The sequence below is a fragment of the Melanerpes formicivorus genome, unplaced genomic scaffold (assembly GCF_026170545.1).
Source record: "Melanerpes formicivorus ecotype bairdi unplaced genomic scaffold, bMelFor1.0.p_v2 SCAF_4, whole genome shotgun sequence".
NCBI classification, from domain to species: Eukaryota; Metazoa; Chordata; class Aves; order Piciformes; family Picidae; genus Melanerpes; species Melanerpes formicivorus.
In genome coordinates this window covers 21191521-21215893 of record NW_027142356.1, presented here as the reverse complement: position 1 = coordinate 21215893, position 24373 = coordinate 21191521, and the positions used below count along the sequence as shown (strand labels likewise).

General features: G+C 40.4%; 1 protein-coding gene across 2 annotated transcripts in view; it reads right to left on the bottom strand.

The window, feature by feature from the left end:
• The window catches only part of PDGFC (platelet derived growth factor C), a 124686-nt gene extending 100892 nt beyond the window's left edge, over window positions 1–23794 (bottom strand). Inside the window, exons 1-3 of one of the 2 annotated variants that reach the window (XM_068137211.1) lie at window positions 23476–23794; window positions 22922–23281; window positions 13738–13803 (exon numbers count right to left, since the gene is read on the bottom strand). In XM_068137211.1, coding sequence (XP_067993312.1) covers window positions 13738–13803; window positions 22922–23039 — 184 coding nt within the window. In that variant the 5' untranslated portion in view covers window positions 23040–23281; window positions 23476–23794. The remainder of the gene's footprint in view (window positions 1–13737; window positions 13804–22921; window positions 23282–23475) is intronic. The other variant, XM_068137212.1, reaches the window with a different exon arrangement.
• Between the last annotated feature and the right edge of the window lie 579 nt (window positions 23795–24373).

The window sequence follows — 24373 nt, the reverse complement described above, 5'->3', positions numbered from 1 at the left end:
AAAGGGCAGCTTTAACTAAAAAATCTGCAGATTAGTTGTTTATAAATCCAGATAATTGCACAAGAATCAAGAAACAATTAGACACATTAAGTGACAACAACTGAGTTCTAAGCATACACTTGATCCTCTTGAGGCCAAATCTTCTCTGTTTTAATCCTGTTCACTTATTTTACTTAATAGCTCTGCTTGCCTCTGGCTGAACAAAGTTCAGGATTACACCACTAATTAACTAGTGGCATTGGGATGTGTCTTGCCCTACACAAAATAATGAAGAGCTAAGCTGAGAAAGTGCCAAAAGTCTATTATGCCATTGATTTTTATTCGGAACAGGAATTACTTTCTTGGCTTACTTTAAGGCAATAGATGATCACATAACTGTTGCTCATTAAACTTTCTGACTTCCAAACATGTAAGAATATGAGCTACCAGCTCCTTTATAAACAAGATATGACAAGTAGCAGGCTAAAGTTCACCTGAAAGTAAAGTATCGATAGTATAGATTTGGCAAATGCATTCTTCTTGTTTGTCAGATCATCACTTCTGTGCCTCTCCTAACTTTTCCCTCCCTATTCCATAGCCCCCTAGTAGTATATTACCAAAGAAAGTTGATTTTGCAGCCAATTCTTTATTCCTTATTAAGGAAAAAAAAAACACCAAAAACATACAGTACCACAGAACTTCAGATTTTTGCCTGTGCAAGAATTAATAAATACAAGTAATACCTAACTCTTGAAAATTGTTTTACTACATATTTTCAAAGATTACATAATATTGGTTAATGAAATAACATGATCCTGGGGAGAAAGCTCCAGATATTAAGAAAGCATCTGCAAAGTAATCTTAATTGTTCTCTGAATTTCTACTTGTACAGCTTGATTCAGAGGATTCACACACATCCCTCCCATAAAATTTTAAGCCAAATCCTTTATGGATGTCTCCACTGACTGCAAATTAAGATTTCCATGATCTAAACCAAAGAATGTACTAATTCTGCCTTTGTAGAATGATATGACCAAAGGCAGTCTTAAGTGAAAGGGAACCAGCTAACACATAAAATGAATCCTTTCTGAGTACAAAACCAACCTTCCCAAACGCTTCAAGCTTATCTCAAATTGTAACCAAATAGTAAAATGAATAAAAACATTGCCATTCAAAATATATTTGTGTCAGTTGTAAGGATCCCTGCTGCTATTACAGTGTTCAGCTTGCTGGGATTTTACTTTGCCTTAATTAAACAGTCTAAAAACTCTAAAACATTCTAAAAAACTCTAAAACTTCCCATCTTTGGGAAGCTAAATGAAAATTTTGAAACTTATCCTTCTTAATGAACAAGTTATTATTCTTCCTGTAAGCATTTTCCTTTTTCAGCAAGTATTAAGGTTTCTTCTGATTAATCTGAAGATAGTAAGCACCTGGTTTAAAGAAAAGCTATTTAAAACATTCCAATACAACAGCTAGGGTACAATAATGGGTGCATCATGGTGTAAGTACAGAAAACGTTTTCACAGCTAAAAAAAAATATAGCTCTTGCAGTGTGTGTCAAGTGTTTGAAACTCTCTGACTTCAGATTATTTGCAGTCTTCAAAGCTTTGATGATCAAGAAGGGATAGTCAGTAGAAAATTAAATCCCACCTGAATCTATGTTTTGTACTGCTCACTATTACTTTCTTAAAATAGTTCACCACTTCACATAAAAGAAAGATAAGAAATGTACCGTGCTAAATGGCTTCATAAGTAAACTATTGCATTTATGCATTACTCAATACAAAAGTAGGTTTTAATAGTAGTGACATGTAAGTGCATCAATCTTCTGGATTGGAGATCAGTTAAACTGCATTAGAAATTTGACAAGTTAAATAATAGATCTGAAAGTAGCTGCTGTTTTTAAGTATTTTCAAATGTCACCTAGGCGAGGTTTTGCTTGTTTGTCTAAAAAAAACAAATACAAAATCAATTATTCTAAGAATATTGATTTAAGAGAATGCTGACCCATTATGATGAACTGACAACATGCAGAAAGTTCTGCCGAAGTTCTTTATGTCCTAATAAGCCATTATATCTCTGAATCTCTCTTAATACAGAGACATTTTGAAATGAAGAAACAGTCATGAGAGCTTGATCTAATTGTTATTTTTAGAAATAAAGCTGAATGAGGCAATTCAGCCTAGCAAGAACATCAACTTCAGAACCTGTTTATCTTAAAGTACATTTCTACTGAAAAAAAAAAGCAAAATTACTGGGTTTTTTGTTTTGAATGCCCCAAACTTTTTAAAATACGCTGAAGTTTACAAAGCTGTAAGTTTCTGAACTGCATACTTGGAAATGTGTATTTCTGTGGGTAGCTCACAGAGGGAAACACCCCTTCCTGACCATAAAAGGCCTGAGTACATGTTCTCAAGCGGAAAATGTGCGGGATCTTATTTACAAATGTATAAATACATGCCATTCCTTTGCGCTCACAGGCACAGTTGAAAGCAAGCCAGAAAAGGAAGTACTAGCAACTTGATCTGAGATTTCTATTATGTTTCACCTAGCATGGTATCACTTCAGCCTATATTTTCAAGAAAGTCTAATTATTTTAGTGAATAAAGCCACATAAGATTATCTGAATATAGAAAAATACAAACTGTATTTATAAGTGTTTTTCAGTTTGTGCACCAAACATCCATTTCTCCTCTTTCCTTGCCCAATACCTTCAGCCCTTCCTATGGCAGAGATGAAACCCATGACAAAGGCTCAGGTGATGAGCACTGGATCCAGCAGCAACCATGAAACACATCTCACAGCAAGCACATTTTCCCTCTAAAAGGGTTTCCTGCAGACAAGAACAACTGGCAAGCAGCGGGCAACTGACACCATCCTCATGGACGCTGCTGTCTGCTGCTAACACTGCTCAAGAAGCACCAGGCTTGGAGCACTACAGGATTTACTAAACAGGGTCATCCAGTACAGCTGAAGACAAAAAGAAACAGTTTCAGTAGGGCATAGATGAGGCTGTTCAGGGCTGTAGAATTCATTCTTCCTCTTGGAATTCATTAAATTAAAAAACATACAAATAAAACAAACCACCAAGACAATCAATAGTTCCATTGCTATAAACACAGAAGGCAGTCTTGAAAACTTCTTGTAAGTTCTCTCAAAGCACAAAAATGCTTACCAAATAACTTCCCAGGGTAAATTCAAAGCTGACTTTTCATTCTACAATTCAAACAAAACAGTGCCAAGTCATCAATATTAACTCTGGAAATGCAGAGTTTAAAAACATTACCAGAAAACAAGGAGTTGTTGGTACTATTTAGTTCTTATCTTGTCACCTCTACCTGAGGAGGTAAATGAGGATTATCAACTAAGTAGGTGTCACTTATTATGTGCATAATAAGCAGAACTTCAGAGCACAGAAGCATTTGGAGGTACACAATTTCTCTCTTCCATATACTTTTCTAAGAAGAAATATTTTTTAATTTTGGTTGTAGTCAAAAACACCTTAATACATGCAGAATGGCATCCACATGCTGACTGACTCAAGAGAAAGTAGAAATATACAGTCAGGTGAAGCATCTGGGACTTTGAAGGATATTTTTATCTAAAAAATAACCAAGAAAACAAGAAATCCTGGAAAATAGTTTGAAAAGGAGACAGAAGGGGGGGGGAGGGGGGAAATCAATCACTATCATATACAAGGTAGACAAAGATAAAGAGGTTACCAGTGAAACTCAGTGGTAAACTTCATTGCAAATAAAATTCAAGTCAGAAATTGGACGAGGAAAAGGATGCGAGACAACAACTCCTTTGCAAGATCTAAATATTACTGGCTACGCCAAAGAACCTGCTTACTTCTACAGCAAGTTCCCCTTCAACTGAAGAGCTAAAATAATTGGCAAAAAAAACTTACTGTCATTATGATGCTCAGGCAAACATCCCTAGATCTAACACAAAACACACTTTCCTACGTGTACATGTCCTTCTCACACATAAATTGCTAATGGATCACAGCTTTCATAGCCTCTAAGCTGCCCTCAGAAAGATAGATTTTGCCGATGATGGCACCAAAAAGTGCTCTTCATGTAAGTGTAGTAACTAGACCTGTACCTTTTGCAGGCTAGTAAAGTAAAAGAAAAAAAAAAAATAAAAAAATCTTCCCTCATCTTAGAGGCCTAAGTAGATTCTGGTCCTGAAGGTTTACAAACTGAAAGTCTATGGGAAGAAAATCAAGGCCAAAACAAACAGAACACCACTTGACACCACAACCTAATGCTCAGGAAAGGACACTTAAGAAAGTTTACTTCTCATTTTTACAGTAATCACCTGTAAGATAACATCTTTTGCCTTTATTAACAATGATATACTGGAAGTGGAACATGGAAACACTTGCTGCTGTGAAATTTACAGCTTCACCTCACTGGTGTTACAATTACTCCCAGATCTCAGCACAACAATTTTTCAGCATTTTCCCAGACAGCTGCTGTCTGTCCTACTGGGACAGGATTAAAACGTCAAAAGGAAAACCTGCATGTCTTCTGTCCCCACACACACACATACGTGCATATGCACTACAGATATACACAATAATACTGTACAGAATGTGGCAGATCCAAAGCCTGAAGTAGCTCTCAGGTGAGGCCCCACACCAGCAGGTCAAATGCAAAAAGTCAGAAGCAAACCCAAAGAACTAGATTATATTGCATACAATGATCTAAAAGTGCACGTGAAGCAACCAAAAGAAGATATTTAAGTGTGGCATGGGTAAACCTCTCTACTATGCACTGTAGATAGCAAAAGTTTGTAAGCTTTGGGAAAAAAAAAATATTCAAAGTTCTGCCTTTGCTAAAAAAATAAAAAAATAAACAAGTCTGACTACTACAATGACAGAAGGCAGAAGAACAGACCAGGGAATCGTCATTCTGTTCCTTAGTCAGTCCTGCCAGACACAACACATACAGCTAACCAGTCCTTTCATTTGGCCTGGAGTGGCTGCTATTACCTTCTAGATATTTCCCAGGGAGCTGCCTTGGCACACAGGCTACATTACTACTGCTTTCTTTTAATCTACAGTAGTGTATATCTCAGCAATTATTCTTCAGCTTATCTCTGCCTTTTGGCCTCATTACCATTGATTATATTCACAATGCATATATTATTCCATATCTTTAGTTACCTCTCCTTGCCTACCTTTAAAAAATTGTTTCATCTCAAATACAAAACACTTTTTGAGTACAATCCAAAGTATCTTTCTTGAATTCTCCTCAACCTAATATTTACCAAGCTAATTAGTCTTCAGTGTTACATCTTTAAGTTTCCAAATTTAGAAGGTAATTTGGTAATTCCTAACGTATTTTTTTCTTGGTAAACAGAAGTCACATCTTGTAGTCACTCTGCCCATAACTCTGATCTGTTTCTTTCTTAAAGGTTTCAGCTGGGCTTTCAAGCCTGAGTGCCACAACTGCACACATTTTCTTCTTACAGCTTCCACAAGTAGAAAAAGGAAGCATACAGACATGTAGTCATATCTTTCATGTAAAGATCCAAGCAGTATTAAATTACAACCAATGTTATGCAAGACTAGGCAACAGGAAGGCAATTACATTCTTACAGATCCAAATGGGAGGTAAATAACTCAAAAAGTAGCTAATTAGTGGCTGCTCTAAAAAAATGTAATGAAGTGGTCTCCAAGGGAAGGACTGCTTTGGGTTTGGTTGGGCTTTATGTTTTTGATTGGTTGGAGGTTTTTTTGGTGGTTGATTGGGGGATTTTTGGTTGGTTGTTTTTGTTGTTTTGGGGGAAATTTGTTGACTTGTTGCTTCAAGAGTTAATTCCCCTCTAGTCCTTCTTTAACTGTGACAGAAACTAGATGCTAGCTGAGCACCCAAAGCCTCATGTTCACCATTTTAACTTTTATTTCTGGAAAAGGTGGCTCCAGGGATCCAGTACTGTTCACAGAAAGAAATTACCAAAGTTCCTCTTTCTCCTGCTTTCCCTATCCATATGTAAATACACAAGTAACCATCCATTTATGACCAAAATCTTGTTGGTAGACCTTTCTACTCAAAGACCAACACTGTAGACACCCTTTTCAAAAAAAAAAAAAAACCAAAAGCAGAATTCATTAAGGCTAAAGCCACTCTTTTCCCAACAGCCACAAAATGGTTCCCCTTGCACTACTTCTACTTCATTTTCCTCCTCCCATCATCTTACCACAGGAATGCACTTGTTTTTCACTGTTCCCTTTTTAACCAAACCACTCACTGACTTTTATAGTCGTTTGTTACATCACCACCAAGAGACAGCTTTCAATCACAAAGGCTCAAATCTGCCCTTCCTTCAAGTGATCATAATTTAAAACTTTCTATTAGATATTCCTGACACTTTTGGAAAAGAAAATCAAAGCAAACCACACAAAACCAACAACAACAAAGAAACAACACCACACACCAAAAAACCTCCCACAAAAACAAACAAACCCACGCACACCTTTGAAGGTACAATATAAAGAGTTGGACCAACTAGACACCTATGTATCTAGAAGCTCTGGTGTAAAGTGCCGAAGAGGGGACAAAGAAGAAAGAAGGGACAAAGCCTACCACTGGTCTCAGTGGCAAACTTGTTTCTCTTCAGAAACATTCCAGGCATTATGAAACGATTCTTTCCAAAAGAGCCAGGAATAACAGCAACAAGAAATGGTTGCACTGAATCTGTCTTGGCACCAAGGTGCCACTGCACAATTTGTTACATTTTCTCCTCTTGCTTTAAGGATCAGGTTCCTAGCAGCAACATAAGCCTGTGCCAGAAAAGAAAGCATATTGAGAATTTTCAAAGAGACATGGGATTGCCATTAGGTTGCATTTTTTTTAATACTTTGATCTTTTTTTCAGAAGCATTACTAGTCACTCTCATTTAAAGTAATGGACACTACCAGTACAAAGCTGTCTCTTAAACCCACACTCGCTATCCACACAAAAGGCCATGTCTGATTTTGATGCACAAGAGAAAAACAGAGAAAAATAGAGACTGCTTTAAACTGAGAATACAATATTGATAAAACGCTTAAGAATCTGCTACTTTTATCTGTACTCCAGACATACAAATGTTTACAAGGCACCAAAGAATGTCTTAGCATGGAAAACTACCACAGCTGAAAGTATTGGTTTCTTTCTGCACTCCCTGGGTATGAACTCTCATTAACACAAAGTGAGAGAGAAAATAGTTCAGAATTCATTGCTGTTCCCTGAAAAAGTAAACCTCCACTTACACTGATCATTATGGGCTTATAACAAAAATACAAAGACAGTATCTTACCAATATTGTTTTGTAACAAGACAGCCTCCCGAGGTGAGGAGAAAGTTCTTCACCGAGTGACTCGTCATTGGACTGGGCTGCCCAGGGAGGTGGTGGAGTCGCCGTCCCTGGAGGTGTTCAAGAGGGGATTGGACGTGGCATTTGGTGCCATGGTCTAGTCATGGGGTCTGTGGTGACAGGTTGGACTCGATCTTTGAGGTATCTTCCAACCTTGGTGATACTGTGATAATTAGAAGCTTGTCTATCAGAAGTTTAGCTGAATGACAATAAAGACCTACGTGTTCCAACAACTACTACCAACACCAAACACGTCCAGTCTTTTGCGGAGGCACCTCAGAAAGAGCTCTCAGCCATGCTGTAGAAGGTCAAACCAAGCCAGTATATTGCAGTGGTGATGAAAATTAAGACTGTCTTGGCTGTTTACAGCTCAATGTCCCAATATTTGCAGCGGCAAATCTTCCAAATCCCCCTCTTCCCAGTAACTTTACATGACATAAAACTCAGCTGATATCTATCTGGCAAACTTATAAAATAAACTCGTACACAACAGTATGGGGGGGAGGGGGAAATCACCACATCCAGTAATCAATGAAGAGTTACTGTGCTGGAGTCCTTTTATTCAACCTTCTACAACAGAAAGAAAAAAGATATAGTGTAGTGCTAACTACATTTTTCCAATAGACAGCTTTCAGCACTGATTTCCTTGTCACATTTCTGCCTTTACCTCTCAATTCATACTATGTCTCTGTTACAGTACATACAACACTGTTCCTCTATTCTGTGAACTGTGGAAAAGTCCATTTCTCCCTCAGCATAAAAGCAAAAGCACTTTTTCGCTGTACTTTTCATCAAATTAATTTATAATTCTTATCAACAGCAGAGATTTCCCTATCTGTCCACTGGCATTTTACTGTAAATGCAGTACAAGCCCTGATGCTCTACATACAGCTTGGATTCTTTTGCTTAGGAAAGGCACTGAATGAAAACAAACTAGGAAAGAAAATTATGCTCAAAAATCACAGAATGGCAGGGGGTGGAAGGGACCACTGAAGATCATCTAGTCCAATCCCACTGCTAATACAAGTACACTTAAATCAAGTTGCACAGGAAGGTGCCCTGGCAGGTTTTGAAAGTTTCCAGACAAGGAGACTCTCCAATCTTTCTAGGCAGCCTGTTCCAGTCAGTGCTCTGTCACTCTCAAAGAAAAGAAGTTGTTTGGGTATTTTTATGTATAGGTGGAACTTCTTGTGTTCTGGTTTGTGCCCATTGCCCCTTGTCCTATCACTGGGCAGCACAGAAAAAAAGTCCAGCCCCATCCTCTTCACATGTACCTTTTAAGTATTGATAAGCCTTAATAAGATCTCCTCTCAATCTTCTCTTCTCTAGTCTCTCAGCCTTTCCTCATAAGAGAGATGCTCCAGTCCCCTCATTATTCTTATAGCCCTCTGTAGAGAGGGCCTAAAAGAACAATGAGGACAATTCTTTTTGCAGGAGTAATGGTCTTAAACTACAAGAGAGTAGATTTAGGTTAGATAAGGAAGATTTTTTTTTTTAATCATGAGGGCAGCGAAGCACTGGAAGAGGTTGCCCAGAATGACAGTAGATGCTCCATTCTTGGAAGCATTTGAGGTTGAACAAGGCTCTGAACATTACAGAGCAGGTTGAATAGATGGCCTTTAAAAGTCCCTTCCAAGCAAAAACATTCTCTGATTCTATGTTGTCCTGAAAATTGATGATGGAAAGGAGTGAATATAACTGATAAAACTGCCACATGTGACTAAAAGCCAACATCATTATATTGTAGCTGTCCCTGAAGTCAGCCAAGGGAAAGCAGCAGAAGCAGTAATAATAAAGGTGTTGCAACTCGTTAAAACCATTCATAAAAAAACTCCAACCAAACAAAAAAGGTATTCCAGAGTTTTTTTCTAAGATCCTGAATAAAAGCTGAGGTAACAGGACTTGGAAATCAATGGCTATTTGATGCTGTATTCAGTAGCAGCATCTGGGTGCACACGCACATTCCAAAAATCAGATGGTATCAACCAGCTACAGACACACAGATGAGACACTATCCCTATGAGGAATATATCAGCCACATCCAAGCCACAGGTTGGTCTATGATCCATTTGTTCAACAGCCCCTACTGCCTGGAATTAAATGAATGTAATGAATGTAGACACGTAGAGGAGCAGATAAGACTCCTTTCCTCCCAAATCCAGGAAAATGAAATCTAAGCATTATTTGTCATGTTATCTGGCATTGGTTGATCTTTGTACAAGATTGATATTTAATTTATTGAACACTGGGGAACCTGCTTAACATACTGCTGACCCATCTTTAATTCTATCAGACTAGATCTAGTTCTAGTATTTACCACTGCTTGTGCAAGTTTACTCAAAACAAGAGATTCTTGCATTTTAAAAAAATACAGAGAACACACTGTCATCTGAAATACAAATACTGAACATAAAGTTTACCAGTTACTTCCTGAAAGTGAAAAAATGTGAGCAAGGAGCAAGTCAATCTAACACAAGAACATACCTCAACAAACAGAATTAGAACAAATATAAATCATGCATCCACATACATAAAAATGTCAGAATAAACCACACACAAGTGCATGTAACTATAAATTAAGAGTAATTAAAGGCCATCACCCTCAAAGTAAAGAAAGTTTTCCCTAATTTTAAGTGGAACTTCTTGTATTCTAGTTTATGCCCATTGCCCTATCACTGGGAAGCACTGGAAGGAGTCTAGCCCCATCCTCTTGTCACATTCCCTTTAAATATTTATAAGCATTGACAAGATCTTTCCGTCTTCTTCAGGCTAAAGAGCCCCAGGTTACATTAAAAGCCATAATACAGAAACACATCACAACTATTTCATTCAGCATTATCGGGGGTAAAACCGACAGCCTGGCTCAAGTGCATCTATACCAATGCACACAGCACGGGCAACAAACAGAAGGAACTAGATGCCATTGTGCAGCAGGACAGCTATGACACAGCTGCCATCACAGAAACATGGTGAGATGACTGTCACGACTAGAATACTGCAATGAATGTCTATAAGCTCTTCAGAAGGGATAGGCAGATAAAGAGAGGTCATGTATATTAGGGAGTGGTGACCGTGTAGAACCAGACAACTGTGATGGTAAGGTTGAGTGCTTACGGGTAAGGATTAGGGAAAAGGCCAATAAGGCAGATATTCTGTTGGAAGTCTGCTACAGACCACCCAACCAGGATGAGTAGGCTGATAAGGCATTCTGCAGGCTATTGGCAAATGTCTTCAAATAACCAGCCCTTGTTCTCATGGTTCTAAGAGGCTCCTGGAGTGTATGGAAGAGAACGTCCTGACAGCTGGTAAATGAGCCTACCGGGGCGACACATCACTAGACCTACTGTTTACAAACGGGAAAGGACTGGTGGGTGATGCGGTGGTTGGAGGCCATCTTGGGCTTAGTGATTGTGAAATGATAGAATTCTCAATTCTTGCTGAAGTAAGGCTGGACATTCTTCAAGAAGCAAGTGTAGGGTCAGGCTGTCCCCATGTGCCATAAAACAAACTTGGGGAAGATGACCAACCTGGCTGAACAAGGAGTTCTTGCAGGGGATCAGAAAAAAAAGGAGAGTTTACCACCTTTGTGAAAGGGGGCAGGCAACTCAAGAAGAGTACAGGGACCTGGTTAGGTCATACAGAGGCAACACTGGGAAGGCAAAAGCCCAGCTAGAACTCAACCTGGCCACTTACATGTGGTATAACAACAAAAAAAATGTTTCAACAAATACATTAACAACAAAAAGAAAGCAAAGGGAAATGTCCACCCTTTATTGGATGCATGGGGGCAACACTGTTATCAAGGCTAAGGAAAAGGCTGAGGCTCTCATTGCCTTCTTTGCCTCAGTCTTTCATAGTCAGACCCATTATCCTCAAGGTATTCAGCCTCCTGATAAGGATGGAGAGCAGCATCAACTCCCCATAATCCAGGAGGAAGCAGTTTTTACCTGTTATACCACCTGGACACTCACATGTCTATGGGGCCAGATGGGATTCACCCAAGAGTACTGAGAAAGCTGGCAGAAGAGCTTGCCAAGCTGCTCTCCAGCATCTATCAGCAATCCTGGTTAACAGGGAAGGTGCCAGACAACTGGAGACTTGCCAACACGATACCCGTCTACAAAAGTAGACAAAAGAGAGATCCAGGACCCCTGATGAGGACACAGCCGGATTACTGTGTTCAGTTCTGGGCACCACAGCATAGGGGACTTTAATGTCTTCAAACCATCAAAAAACCTATACCAGGGATTTGAAGGGCATGCTATACAAGGAGCGGCTGAGGGAGCTGGAGTTGTTTAGTGTTGAGAAATGAAGGCTAAGGGAAGATCTTATTGCTCTCTACAATTACCTGAAAGGAGGTTGTAGTGAGGCTGGTGTTAGTCTCTTCTCCCAAGTGATAAGTAACAGGATGAGAGAAAATGGGTTTAAGATGTGCCAGAGGAGTTTTGGATTAGACATTAGGAGAAACTGTTTTACTGAGAGAGTGGTGAGGCATTGGAATAGGCTTCCCAGGAAGATGGTGAAGTTACCATCCCTGGTAGAAGCAGCCTGTAGATGGGGTGCTTCAGGACATAACTGTAGTGGTCATGGTAGTTGAGTTGGACTCAATGATCTTAAGGGTCTTTTCCAACCTTAATGATTCTATGAATAATATAAATACAAACCTTTCACAATCAACAGTACAATGCATATATACATTTGTATTCCTTTCTGAAGGTCTTCTTCAAATATTGTCTATCACATATACACACTTCCCAAGTAACAACTATTATTTTCACAGTACAGTATCATGCCTGCAAGATGAGTTGATAGTTCATTATTTAATGCTGTTGATTTGATTGAGGATGAATTAACAAGGCAGGAATTATAAAAATATAGTTATCTTTATTCTTCTCAAAAACCCTGGCCCAAAATTAGGTATAGAACTTATCTGATTACTTACAGGTTCTATTTGGTTGTAAATTCTACCAGGATGCTTATGGGCAACTTTAGTACAATTTAGAGAAATCAGAAAATGGAAAAGGCTAAGCCACAAAATAGCTCCACCCCACTTATAATCAGAGGCAAGCCAGGAACCTTGGGAAAGCCAATGAGAATGCCAGTTTGTACTCACGAGGACAGAGCAGGAATTTGGTGACGGTGCCTAGGTCTCTCCTGGGTGTCAGGCTCCAGGAACTGCAGGTTTTATAATCCAATTTGTGGATAACGCTGCACAATCCAAAGGAAAAGCACCCACCAGAAGAAGTGTCCACAGACACGGCTGCTATGAGGCAAAACTCATGAGCAGCAGCACGGCAAGAAAGCCACAGGTTTCACAGCAGGCAGAGTTGCTCTATGGCAGGCAGGGAGCAGGGAGAAGACAGGTCCGAATGGAGCGAGCAAGACAAAGGCAAGAGTAAGAGAGCAAGAGCAAGGGCAGGAGCAAGATGATGGCGGGAGCCCTGATTGCTTTCTGGCCACTCTATTTAAGGTGTTTCTAGACAAAGTGTTCAAGGCCAATGTATAATGGGCACGAAGCATCCTGCTAATCATAGCTCCCAAACCCAGTGGACTTCCCTTGGGGAAGGAACCTCCACCCTGGCGGGAAGCATGGGCACTACTTACCTGTCCCCAGGTGAAGGGGAAGGCAATTTTGCACCTGGGAAGGCAATTAATTTCATGCCTTTGTCTTTCCCCATTCAAACCTCCACTGATAAGAGATGGAGGAAGACGGGTTTGGAGCACACAATAACAGCTGTATGTACAAACCAGTATCTTCACTAATGTACAATTAATTACAAATAACTCCAAACTTTCATTCAGTAAAGTTATTTTTGTTCTGAAAGGTAGTTGAAATTGCTTTGGTAGTAACAGAGCTGGGCAACCACACCTCTTGAGAAGGAAAGCACCCCACAGTAGCTAACACAGAAACCCCCTCCCCAAACTTAAGAAAATTTTCCATACGTTTACATCGAAACATATAAATAACCCAGCTGAATTTATCTTAACATGCAAAAGCATCTTTTCCATTTCACTTTTTCAGCACTCTGACAAATCATGATGTAAGTCACAAGGGTCTTGTGAATTGACACACCGCAGATTTAATGTTCAATGCTTCAACTAGATCCAACATAAGTTTCTATAGCTAGCACCATTTAACTTGGATCAGTTGCTGCTGTTCTGTGCAAATCTATTTATACAAATAGAGCAGACAGCCAAAACAGTTGCTTTGTAATTAGCTCAGGCATGTTTGAATTCAGAAGGGAAACTCTCTTAGTTTATTTTCCCTGGGAACACTACAAAGTTCCACTACAGCTTTACAGGGTGACTCAAGAAAGATCCCTCACTCCACTAGAAAAAAAACCAAAAGATCAAATTATACTACTGATTTGTTCTCCTGTTTCTCACCTTTGTTCTGAAATGTTTGAAAACACAGTTTCTGAGAATTTGTTATCTGTGGTGTCAAAGGCATTCCTGGCAAAAAAAAAAGAAAAAAAAAAAAAAAAAAAAGTCTTGTTGAGAGCAAAATTCAGTCAATATGACTATAAAATCTAATCCACACCTTTGAATTTGAACTGAATATCCATCACTTAAACATCTTGTAAATGACCCAATTTGTTTACACAACCCTGTAGCTTTTTATGACTTTTCCATAAAGAAATTATTACATCCATTCCTTTTATTTTGTTTTTGAGCATTTGAATGAGCCCCAGAACCACAAGCAAGTGAAACAGACTCTCTACAGATGGAAGTGGCCTCATATAACTCACCACTACCGGTGAAATAGTCAGAACAACACTTTCAGTTTGGAAACGCCATACCTTCACACACAGCAAAAGAATTTCCTGTGCCATATATCTTTTTTAATGTCTAACTATTGTATAAAATAAGTGCTGGTTTCCTCCCAGTCCAAGGAGGAGTATGGTACCCCTAGGACTTGTGCCTCTGTTTCGAAGGAGGGCGAAGGCAGGCAGGTAGTTACACAATGAAGTACATTGGGAGGAAAAATAATAACAAAAATAAAGCTTCTTAGATATTCTAGTTGCTACCATGCAATGGGTCATCCAACAAAGCTTTGTGAACAATAATAAAATACCAGACAAGGGAATTTTGTAGAAAAGACTAGAGCTATCACTTAAAGTAGTATAATGTACATTATTGCACAAATCAGTACCTCTTACTTTCAAAGTTGCACAGACACAGTAACAGCTACAGATTGACATGGAAGGCGTTCAAAGTGTGTCTCTCCAAAGCCACTCTTCAAATATGACACTCCCAGGATTTTAGACTAGGTCTTTCCCTTCACAGAAAATTACAACTTGCTGACGTGCCAAACTGAGTAATGGTTTAAAGATACAGAATACTGAAACTACAAAAAGGGCATCACTCTCTTACTTTTTACTGCCTGAACCTAGTTTGAAGCCCATTACACGATCTTCCTAACCTCATGCTCCCCCACATTCTTACATTATTTATTGCTCATTCATAAGAATATTGCAGCAGAAGCAATGCAAAATAGGAATTAAATGTACAGGAAAGAAGCAGCATTGCTTCCTTTTCCCAGGACGTACTTTGCTTTTTCTGAGACAGAAAGACAACATTTCAAGGAAAGCCACTTAAGGGTGATAAAGGAGTTTAAATTCAGCACCAGGAGACTTCCCTCATTTTCCTTTAATAGAACTGTAGTATTACAGGGAACATAGATAGCTACCCAACTAGCACCACTGCTCATCTGGAAAACAGATTACTAAAACATTCAAAACAAAGGTTTCTATTTCCAGTCAGTGCTAGCAAGGTGCATGACAAAAGGAGAGTCTTGACCTCCCTACTGCCACCTGGTCCTTTATCTGGCTCTACTCGGAACAAGCACATGCCTTGCACTTCATGTAAAGCAATCAGTGTAACAGTGATCTATATGAGCCATGTCTGCACACTATTTTAACGCAGTTAATAATTAGTTTTAACAAACCTAAGAAGAAACTTCAGTGTTTTGGGCTTTCAGGAAGTAGAGGAACTACAGTGGTCTTCACCCTTAAAGAATCACCTTATAATATCTGTATTTATAATAATACCTTGAATGAATTTACCATAAAGCACAAGATTAATACATAATTTATGAGGATTAGTTCACAAAAAGGTACATTGCCACTGAAAAAAAAGGGTGCCCTGACTTTTGAAAATTTTCTCATTTCATGTGCAAATGCTGTTCCTGTACATGGGAAGTTAATTCTATATTCTTTTTTTCTCAGACACAACCACCTGCATAAAAAAAAGGCAGCAAAATGATGGGTAAAAAAAAAAAAAAAAAAAAAAAAGGAAAAAAAGAAGCAGAGACTAGCACTGTGAACTGTAGTGTTTACCTCCAGTGTCTCAAATTAGCCCATCTTGAAAGACAACAGCCACAGAGGAAAATAATAATCTAACAGCTCAAAGATACTTACCTAAGCAGATGATTAATTCTTTTAACTTGAGCTGCAGCCAGCTCACCTGATGGTCTAGTTGGTGAAGGTTAAAAATACATTGACCGAGGTCAGGGGTACACACACTCAGAGGATTTCAGAGGAAAGAGAGACAAGAAGCCAAGTAGCCTACAAGCCCAGTGTAAATGTACAGTCATGCCCACGCAAGGTGAATGTCAAAGTCTAAAACTGTGAGCACCCTTAACAAAGACACAGTAGTTAGAATAGAACTAACTAAACTCAGAAAAAACACAGCCCCTGCTAATCCTAATGCAGAAGACCTGCATGAGACCAATGAATTAGCTGGGCTCTTTCATTTAAATTAATTTCTTAATAGTTCTCATAGTCTTTGTGTATAAGACTTCATTGAAGGTCTATAGTGCTGCCTTGTATGACCCAGCCAACTAAATTCTGCAGAAACTGATCAGGTTATGAAAACATGTACAAGTGTTATTGTACACATGCTCTGTAGGAGGAGGTATCTTCACACAAAAGAAAACACAGTAGTAGCATCATGAAATTAAGCACAAATAACCCATCTTAACCTGGGGGATATGTTTATAAAACCTCAGCAGAACTATTGAAAAGAGCCTTCAGAAGACAGGTGAACCCTAAGGTTTGGATGCCTACAGATGGGAGCCATGAACAAATTTTCCTGGCATTGCCACCTTTAAATAATACCCTACAATCTAACAAAGCCTCTAGAATACCCAAATTTATAGTTTTGCTTCACAATAGCACATTATGAATTTTCACTCACCTACCTGAATGAAAACATTTTACATGCAGACACAAGCTGCAAAAGGGAATTATGGGGCTGAGTAAGCTTTAATGTACAATTAATTTCTTAGAAACTCCAAAAACAGTAAGCACTCATACCCAAGTGTTACTAAAATAACTGCATTTCTACATGTTAGATCTATTCATTTACTGTTGTGTAATTTTTTTCCAAGTCCCCCAGGTTTCTGCTAAAAGACTACTTATGTACAGGCCAATTCCTAAGGCGCTTATACACCAGGAAGTGCATTTTTCTGTGGCATGCAGTTTGTGAATAAAAAGAAAAGGCATGGCTCTTGGGTAAAGCCAAGAGCTATCTATAAAGCACTGAAGAGGCTTATTTCCAGCTAAGGGAAGTAGGCTTGCACAGTGTGTCCCCTTTCTAGTAATCAGGAACTGCCAGATACAGCAAAAATTAAAAGCAGCAACTACTCAATGGCCACAAAGATCCCCAAATCCTCTCTGATATAGTGCACAACTGTTGCAGGATACAAACCAGTACAATTACACTATGTACTAATTAGATTCAAAGGGTTTGAATAAAGTTATAAGAATCTTAAAGACATTATGTTTAAGTGAAGACAAAGCTCAACATAAGACCTTGGTAGTAAAGTTGTCAGTGTCTCAAGGTATGTCCTCATCAAGGGTTGGGGCTGGGCCAGCCAAAACAGAAGGACAGATGCTCTCTCTTAATCCCTCTTCCTTCCCAAAGGTGTAAAGAATGGGAATAAGGAAGAGGTACTTATGAATTGGAAAGCTGAAAGTACTTCATTTAACATAGTAATAAAATGAAATATATGCAAATACATACAAACCCAGTATCAAACCAAATTGCCCTGCATGGTAGTTAGTCACCATCACCACTGATGCTGTGGCAGAAGTCCCAGCCTGGACTCATCTGCATGCAGGAACAAGAACTCATGGATTAGGACTGAAGGTAGAACAGACAGCGTCCTCCTTATATGCTGGCCACCGAGGAACAAAAGAACTTGCCCTTAATGATCCCTCAGCTTTATACTAAATACAACGTATATAGAATGGAATAACTTGTTAGTCAGTTTGGGGTAACCTGAACTGTCCACTCCTCCCTGCAGGTGCAGCCTTTTACTCTGCCCCACCAACAGAGTACATAAGATTTAACGGTGACCTTGATCTGCATACCAATCCTTGGCACTAACTATAAACTTTGAGGGTTATCACTGTTGGAAGCAGACACTGCAAAAACATGTTGTCAATTTCAGAAAGTGAACTAACTTAAAAGAGACTGAGCTGAAAACTAAAATCACTGAACAGAATTTATTCTGTTCTAACTCAAGCTAGGACAGCCCCGTGTTTCTTCTCCATTATAAAACTCTGTTTCTGACTGAAAGACAAACTACAAACCCCCAAATAACATGACAAAGTTTCAAGATCTGCAAATCTAATAAGAACTAGTTACAGCAAATACAAGATTTCACCTGTTTCTCCCTTAAATTCCATTCAAAATATTTAAAAAAAATATTGGAAAGCTGGAATGCCTCTGTATCAGAGACAGGTAGCAAATCTGTGCTTTTAAAATGCTTACTTTTACCTAACAGAAGGAACTGAGAGAACTAGCAGAAATAAGAAGTCCCAAGCAGCACTCTGATGAATGGCAGACCATACACCATAATTATAAGGACAAAAAACAGTTTTTAAAACTTTTTTTCCACTGTGATTTACTGCAGTGTTGAAGAACATCTCTAATTTGCCACAATCTTTTGTTTAAAGTTCAAAGAGGATGTGGTACAATTCTTCACTCCCCAGGAAAAAAACATTTTAAAACATCTCAAAACTATTCTTGGACTACACAACAGTAGTTTAAACCTGAGAAAAATTGCACTGCTATGACGTTTCCCTTTAGATGACGCATGCTCATGTTGTACACTTCCTTATCTTCTCAAAACAGTATTTCTGCTACCCAGCAGTAGTCAACAGACTGTACTGGCCTTCATCAATTCCACAAGGCAGTGAAAGTGGTGCAGATCCCCACTACTTTAAAGCCTCTTGGCTAACAAGAGAGAATTTTGCAGTCAAATGACAGCGTTCAAGCAAAAGCACTGACAGTCCCATCTACAAGGGTCTGATGCGCTGCATCACTTGGATGAGCACATCTTGTTCCAGGTGTTCAGACCAAGTTAAACAGACTTAATTAGAAACTCTAATTCGTATTGATGGTTCCCACCCCTGAATAAGCTGGAAGCTCCCTTTGGAGCGACACAAGAAGAGGAATTCTCTAGGTGGTTGAGAGAACGTGTGATGAGAGAAGCTCCCTCTGGCTCTTCACTCACACACTTCCAGCTGCATCCATCAACTTTTCCCAAGGACAGTCTGAAATACATGAGTCTTGAACTCCAGCTTGAGGGCTCCTGTTTAGCTGGGAGTTTTTTAAGCAACATAAATCTTGCCTGTTTTGGAAGATTTAAGACATGCATTATGAAGTGATCAGTGTGTGAAACTTACTACTTAGAGAATTTGTGAAATTCATTATTTAAAGTTTCTATTGGGGGAGAGGGGAGAGAACAACAATAACCACCAATCTTAAAGGAAATTAATATTTATCAAAAGATACATCACCACCAGTAAATTACCTGTGCTGCAGGATGGATGAAAATAAAATTAAGTACTTCAGTTTCCTAAGATTTACTTCTACAATGCTATTTACTACTGTTCATATACACTTGAAACTGACTGCAGGAAAATCAGTATTTGTAACTAGATGGCCCTGGAAAATTAACTGACCTTAGTTTCTAGGCCTTCCAAAGTAATTCATTAATGCACTTTAAATGCACACACTACATAAGCTATCCATTTCATTGCTTGTATAATAGTTTTTACATTGTTTTCTATTAAGACATCCTTGTATTTCTCACTGAAATCTTAACAGCTGACAGCTTAGCAAAATTACTTCAAATATTTATCACATCTTGTCCTAAGACACCCAAGAAAACAATACTCAGATTCTCACTCCATCTCATGTTGCAATTGAATCTAGATTAATAACATCATATAAGCAAGTGCACTCAGACACCTGAGTTAAATCATTTTAAGTCATTCATTTTACTCAATCCACCAATACTTCTCAGACATTGCTGAAACAGAATGAAGATAACTGCATAAAAACAGCAGTCAGAAGCAAAACCATCAAGAACTATAACAGAAAGTAGAAATAAGTAAAACATCCAAGAGATTCAGTTTTGTTCCTCAGAAGAAACCGAGTAATCAATTTTTCTTGACTCTCTACTTCAGTATGGAAAAATGGTAATAAATACAGCAGCCAGCCATGAGAACTGATAAAGCCACCTAAGTAAGATAAATCATTCAAAACATAATCTGTTTTTCAACATGACAATTGTGGAAATTTAATCCATCCAGATAAATGGGAACCACCACTACACACACCATTTACTGCTACTTCAGTTTCCAGAAAATTGCTGCACAAGTTTCTTTGATCTTCCAGATGAGCATTCACTTAATTGAATAGAAATACTAAAGGTAAATATGATTTTTTCAAGGAAATCACATAAAAACCCCTTATTGTCAAGAAGAATCAGAAATAAAACCTGTTCTTAAAGAAAATCTGACTGTAACAGAGAGCAAATAAAAACAAAGAGGTACCTTCAATGGTTTCAAATAGAGCTATATTAGCCCCACAAGAATTATCACACTGAATTCCTTGGAGGTAGGCAGCAAAATACTGTGTCCTAAGAACATCTAAGTCACGATTTCAAAGAAATATTTACACTAGGAAATTGCCACCTAAAATGACAATATGCAGCAGACACAAGCCAATGTCTCTATTTGGTAAATAGAGTCAAATTGTAATTCTAAAGTTAATAACATAGCTAATAAATAAATGCTAATTATGAAAAAAAAAAAATGAATCCTTAAGCACATTCTTACCCTTTGTAATACAAGCAGCCCCACTGACTTAGTCACTGATAGACATCTTCACTATCACCTTAAAGCAATAGCTACAGCACCCATGTGTGTAGCTGAATCACTGTAACACACTCTACTGCAAAACGTTTTGGCCATTTAGCAGTCTTACAAGTAGAGGACAGAATTTGTATTTGTAGACTGAGAGTGAAAAATCTCCCTCTCTCCTGACCAAAGATTATTTGGCATGCAAACAGCAATATCTCATTCTCATACTCCAAGGAGTTTTAACCTGCCTCTAGCTAAAAGCTATACAATCTTTAGATTGCAGCAGAGTGTAAAAATCACTCTAATTAAATCAAGCAAGAACTGGTCTGACCAGTATTACTGATCCCCCAAATAATTAAAACCAGTTAAGAAAAGTCAGGAGCTGGTATTTAGCTGTACCTAAACTTGCACTAATTTTAAAAAATTAGTTTTGCAATTGAACAACAAGAAAACAAACTTCAAGTAGGCTCCAGACTGTTGTTAAGTACAAACTACCACAGAACACAGTTGCAGGGCACTTTAAATCTCCTGGCTTTGCATTTGTTCTAAGATGCAGTGACTGTATCTTAGAGCATGCCAAACTGCATTGCAAACCAGTTGAAGCCTGACCTAAGGCATTTCTGATATATGTGCACAGAATCTAGTTTCTGTTGTCATGTATACTTACACCTACTTACATCAATTTTGCTTCAATACCGCATGATCTACCTTTTACAGTGCTCTCCCATTATGGGAGAACTCTGGTGGTCCTTCAAGGCCCAGCTGCATTATCCTGTAACAAACCTCTTAGGGCAGACTGAGCAGGTTTCTTTCCAATCCTGCCAAAGTTAAAGCAAAGCAATGGTAATTTTTCTGTGTGTCAATATGCTTCAAGTGCATGCCATACAAATGTAACAGAAGGCAGCATAACTGCATGCCTTTAGTATATTAGTAACAAGTCTACATTGTCACAAATTGGTGCCCTAAGGCCTCTAAACCACCAGGTAAACTGCGATAGGGTAGAAAGAGAGTGGTTTCTCACACAAGGAAGATAATTTCCTGCACTGTGCACAAAGTCTGATTGGTTTCCTGTCAGAACAACCAGGTCTCTGAGTCTTTTGATCACTTTACTCTGTCCCTTTACAGTTGCTTTGGTTAGGGACTGCTCCTTATGCTGATCAGCAGCTCTGCCAGTCCACAGGTGCCATATTTCATCACATTAGCAGGCCACAGGTATTATTAATCCCCCCCTGCTATTCACTAGTACACTGCATATTATACCCATTCACAGAACACTTGCAGAGATCTCTGAAACTTTGCTTTCTATTTGAAGATATGATGCTGAATACTTTAATCTGGGGAGTCCCAAGTTCAAAGTTGAGAGACTTCAGTTAGCCTCACATCTGCATTTCTGTCTTATGTCACTACAGTTCAGAGAAATCTGAAAACTCCCTTCTGTGTTGGTTTGTGCCCAAGGAGAAAGCTTGTTCTAGCTGATGTGCAAAGTACTAAATTTTTCAAAACCCCCATAGATCAAGCACCAGGGTTTCCATAAATGTATGGTGACTGCTTTAATTTTAGAGATTCTACACTAAGTCTGGTTTCATGCAATATATAACGTTTCAGTTTGCAAAATATTCTTTAAAATGACTTCATAATAACGGATCAAGAAGAAAGGCGCTTAAAAATCTGAATAATGTAAATCATATGTAGTTCAGAGGCTAAGCAAATTACACACCCCGAAGCTGCCCTTGCTGTATGAAAGGAGTCTTTCTCCAGTGCTGTACAGCCCCAGCCCAAGGGAACTTGCATTTGAGAGTTTTCCAAACATTTCAGGTACACTTGAAAGTTGAAAGTAATTCCCATTTCCTATGCGAGATTAGCTCGTTTCCAGTCCATACAAAATACCACTCATTCACGCACAAACACAAAAACTCAGCCCCCACTCCCTAAGAGCCAAGCATTGAGGGTACAAAGGTGCGCGGGTCGTTGCCTGTTGTTTTGCAGCGTGGGTTTTGTTTTGGGGGGGTTGTTGTTTGCCTGTTTGGTTTTGGGTTTGGGGTTTTTTTTTGGGGGGGGGGAGGGGGCGGCGGGGAGGGTATACAGTTTGTACCTCGGACCGCAGAAGAGACAGCCTCTGAGCCAGCGTTGGGCTTCCTCTTGGTCGCCCAGCAGCTGCCTTTCACCCAGAGAGTTCCTCTGAACGCGGCGGGCAAACACCCATCCAGCAGCCGATCCCCACTCACCCCGGCCCAGCCATAGAGCTCCCCCCACAGCCTCTGCGGCCGCCACCCCGCGCAGGGCCGCTCTCCCTCCGCGGCGCCGGGCAGCCCCGCAGGCGCGAGAGCTCCGCCGCACTCCGCGCCGGTCCGGCGCCCGCCCTGCCTCTGCCCCGGGGCTGCGCGGCGGCGGGAGCTGCTGCTCCTTCTTACCGTTCTGCTCCTTGGCGCCGGAGAAGACGAACTTGCTGCTGAGGTCAGACTCGGCGGCGGCCCCTTGCCTCCGGCCGGCCAGGGCAGATGTCAGCAGGAGCAGCCCGAGGAGGAGCATTGGGCCGGCGGGGCGAGGGGCTCCAGCACAGCAGGCACTGGCGGCGCGGCACCGAGGCCCGGGCGTCTCTCAGCAGCGCCCGGCGCGGGCTGCGCCGCTGGGGAGAAGGCAGCACTGAGTCTGCTCTGGCAGCGGAGAATTGCAGGGTAGTTTCCACATAATCCCATCCAAAACTTTTTTCTAGAGCCCTTTTCTGCGTCTCCAGGTTTTGTTTTCTTTTGGTTTTTTTTTTCTTCTTCTCTCTTGAAAAAAAAAAAAAAAAAAAAAAAAAAAAAAGATCAAAGCAAAATCTGGACCCAGACCAGCTTCTCAAGGACTAAACAATCCGGGGCCGTGCCGGGCGGGGGCTGGAGGAACCGGGGCTGGTGATGGCGCGGGACAGGCAGAGGGGCCGGGAGAGGCGGGGGCGAGCGGGCTGCCGCGGAGGAGCGCGCACCTGTCAGCCGGCAACCAACGGCGGGGCGGAGGCGGGAGGAGGGCCAGGCAGGGGGCAAATGGGCAAGGCCGGCCGCGATCCCACAGAGATACTTTCCTCGCCTTCAGTGGACGCGCTGCCAGCCCGGGCTGCGTCTCTCTGCTCGCGTCCGCCCGCCGTCCCCTCAAGGCGAGGGCGGCACCTGGCGCGGCTGTTTACGCCCCGGGAAGTTGTCGGTGGAGGAGAAGGAGGCGAGCGGAGCAGCCTGCGCCGCTGCCCCTCTCTCACGGCCAAATGGCGGCGCAACAGGTGCGGGGGCGGCAGCCTTGCCCCAGCGGGGAGCGTGCCCTGCGGCTCCTTGTCCACGGCGCACCGCCACAGCTGCCCCGGCTCTCGGTTGCTTCACGAAGGGCGCTGCCTCCCCGACTCTGAGGAACCAAGGTCATCGTGGTCCGAGGCCCATTTCTAGCTTTGGAAATGAGGGTGCAATGTTACGCTGACTTACCGGTATTTGTTCACTAGGTTGTTATTATGGTAATTAGCTTCGTGTTTGAAAATGTGCTGCATCATTAAACATTTCATTTAAAGCATGCCCTTAAGTACTGGGAACTAAAACACGGAGAGGAAACTTTAAAAGGGCTCTGGATGCAGATTATTTTTCATGTGACAGCCCTTGCTGATTTGGCTACCCTGAAATGAGACCTCAAGCATTTACATAAACAGATGGAAACATACATTCAACTTTTTATAACTGTCCTTGTCTTGCTGAAATACTATGCAGTACTCAGTGATGTGGTACCCATAGAGCAGCGTTGGGTTTCTTTCGAGTATCCCCTACCCTAACGCTGACGAGGACTGAAAGCACTGATGATACTCAGCACCCATTCAAATGGTACTTTGTTCAACCGTCTCATCTAGA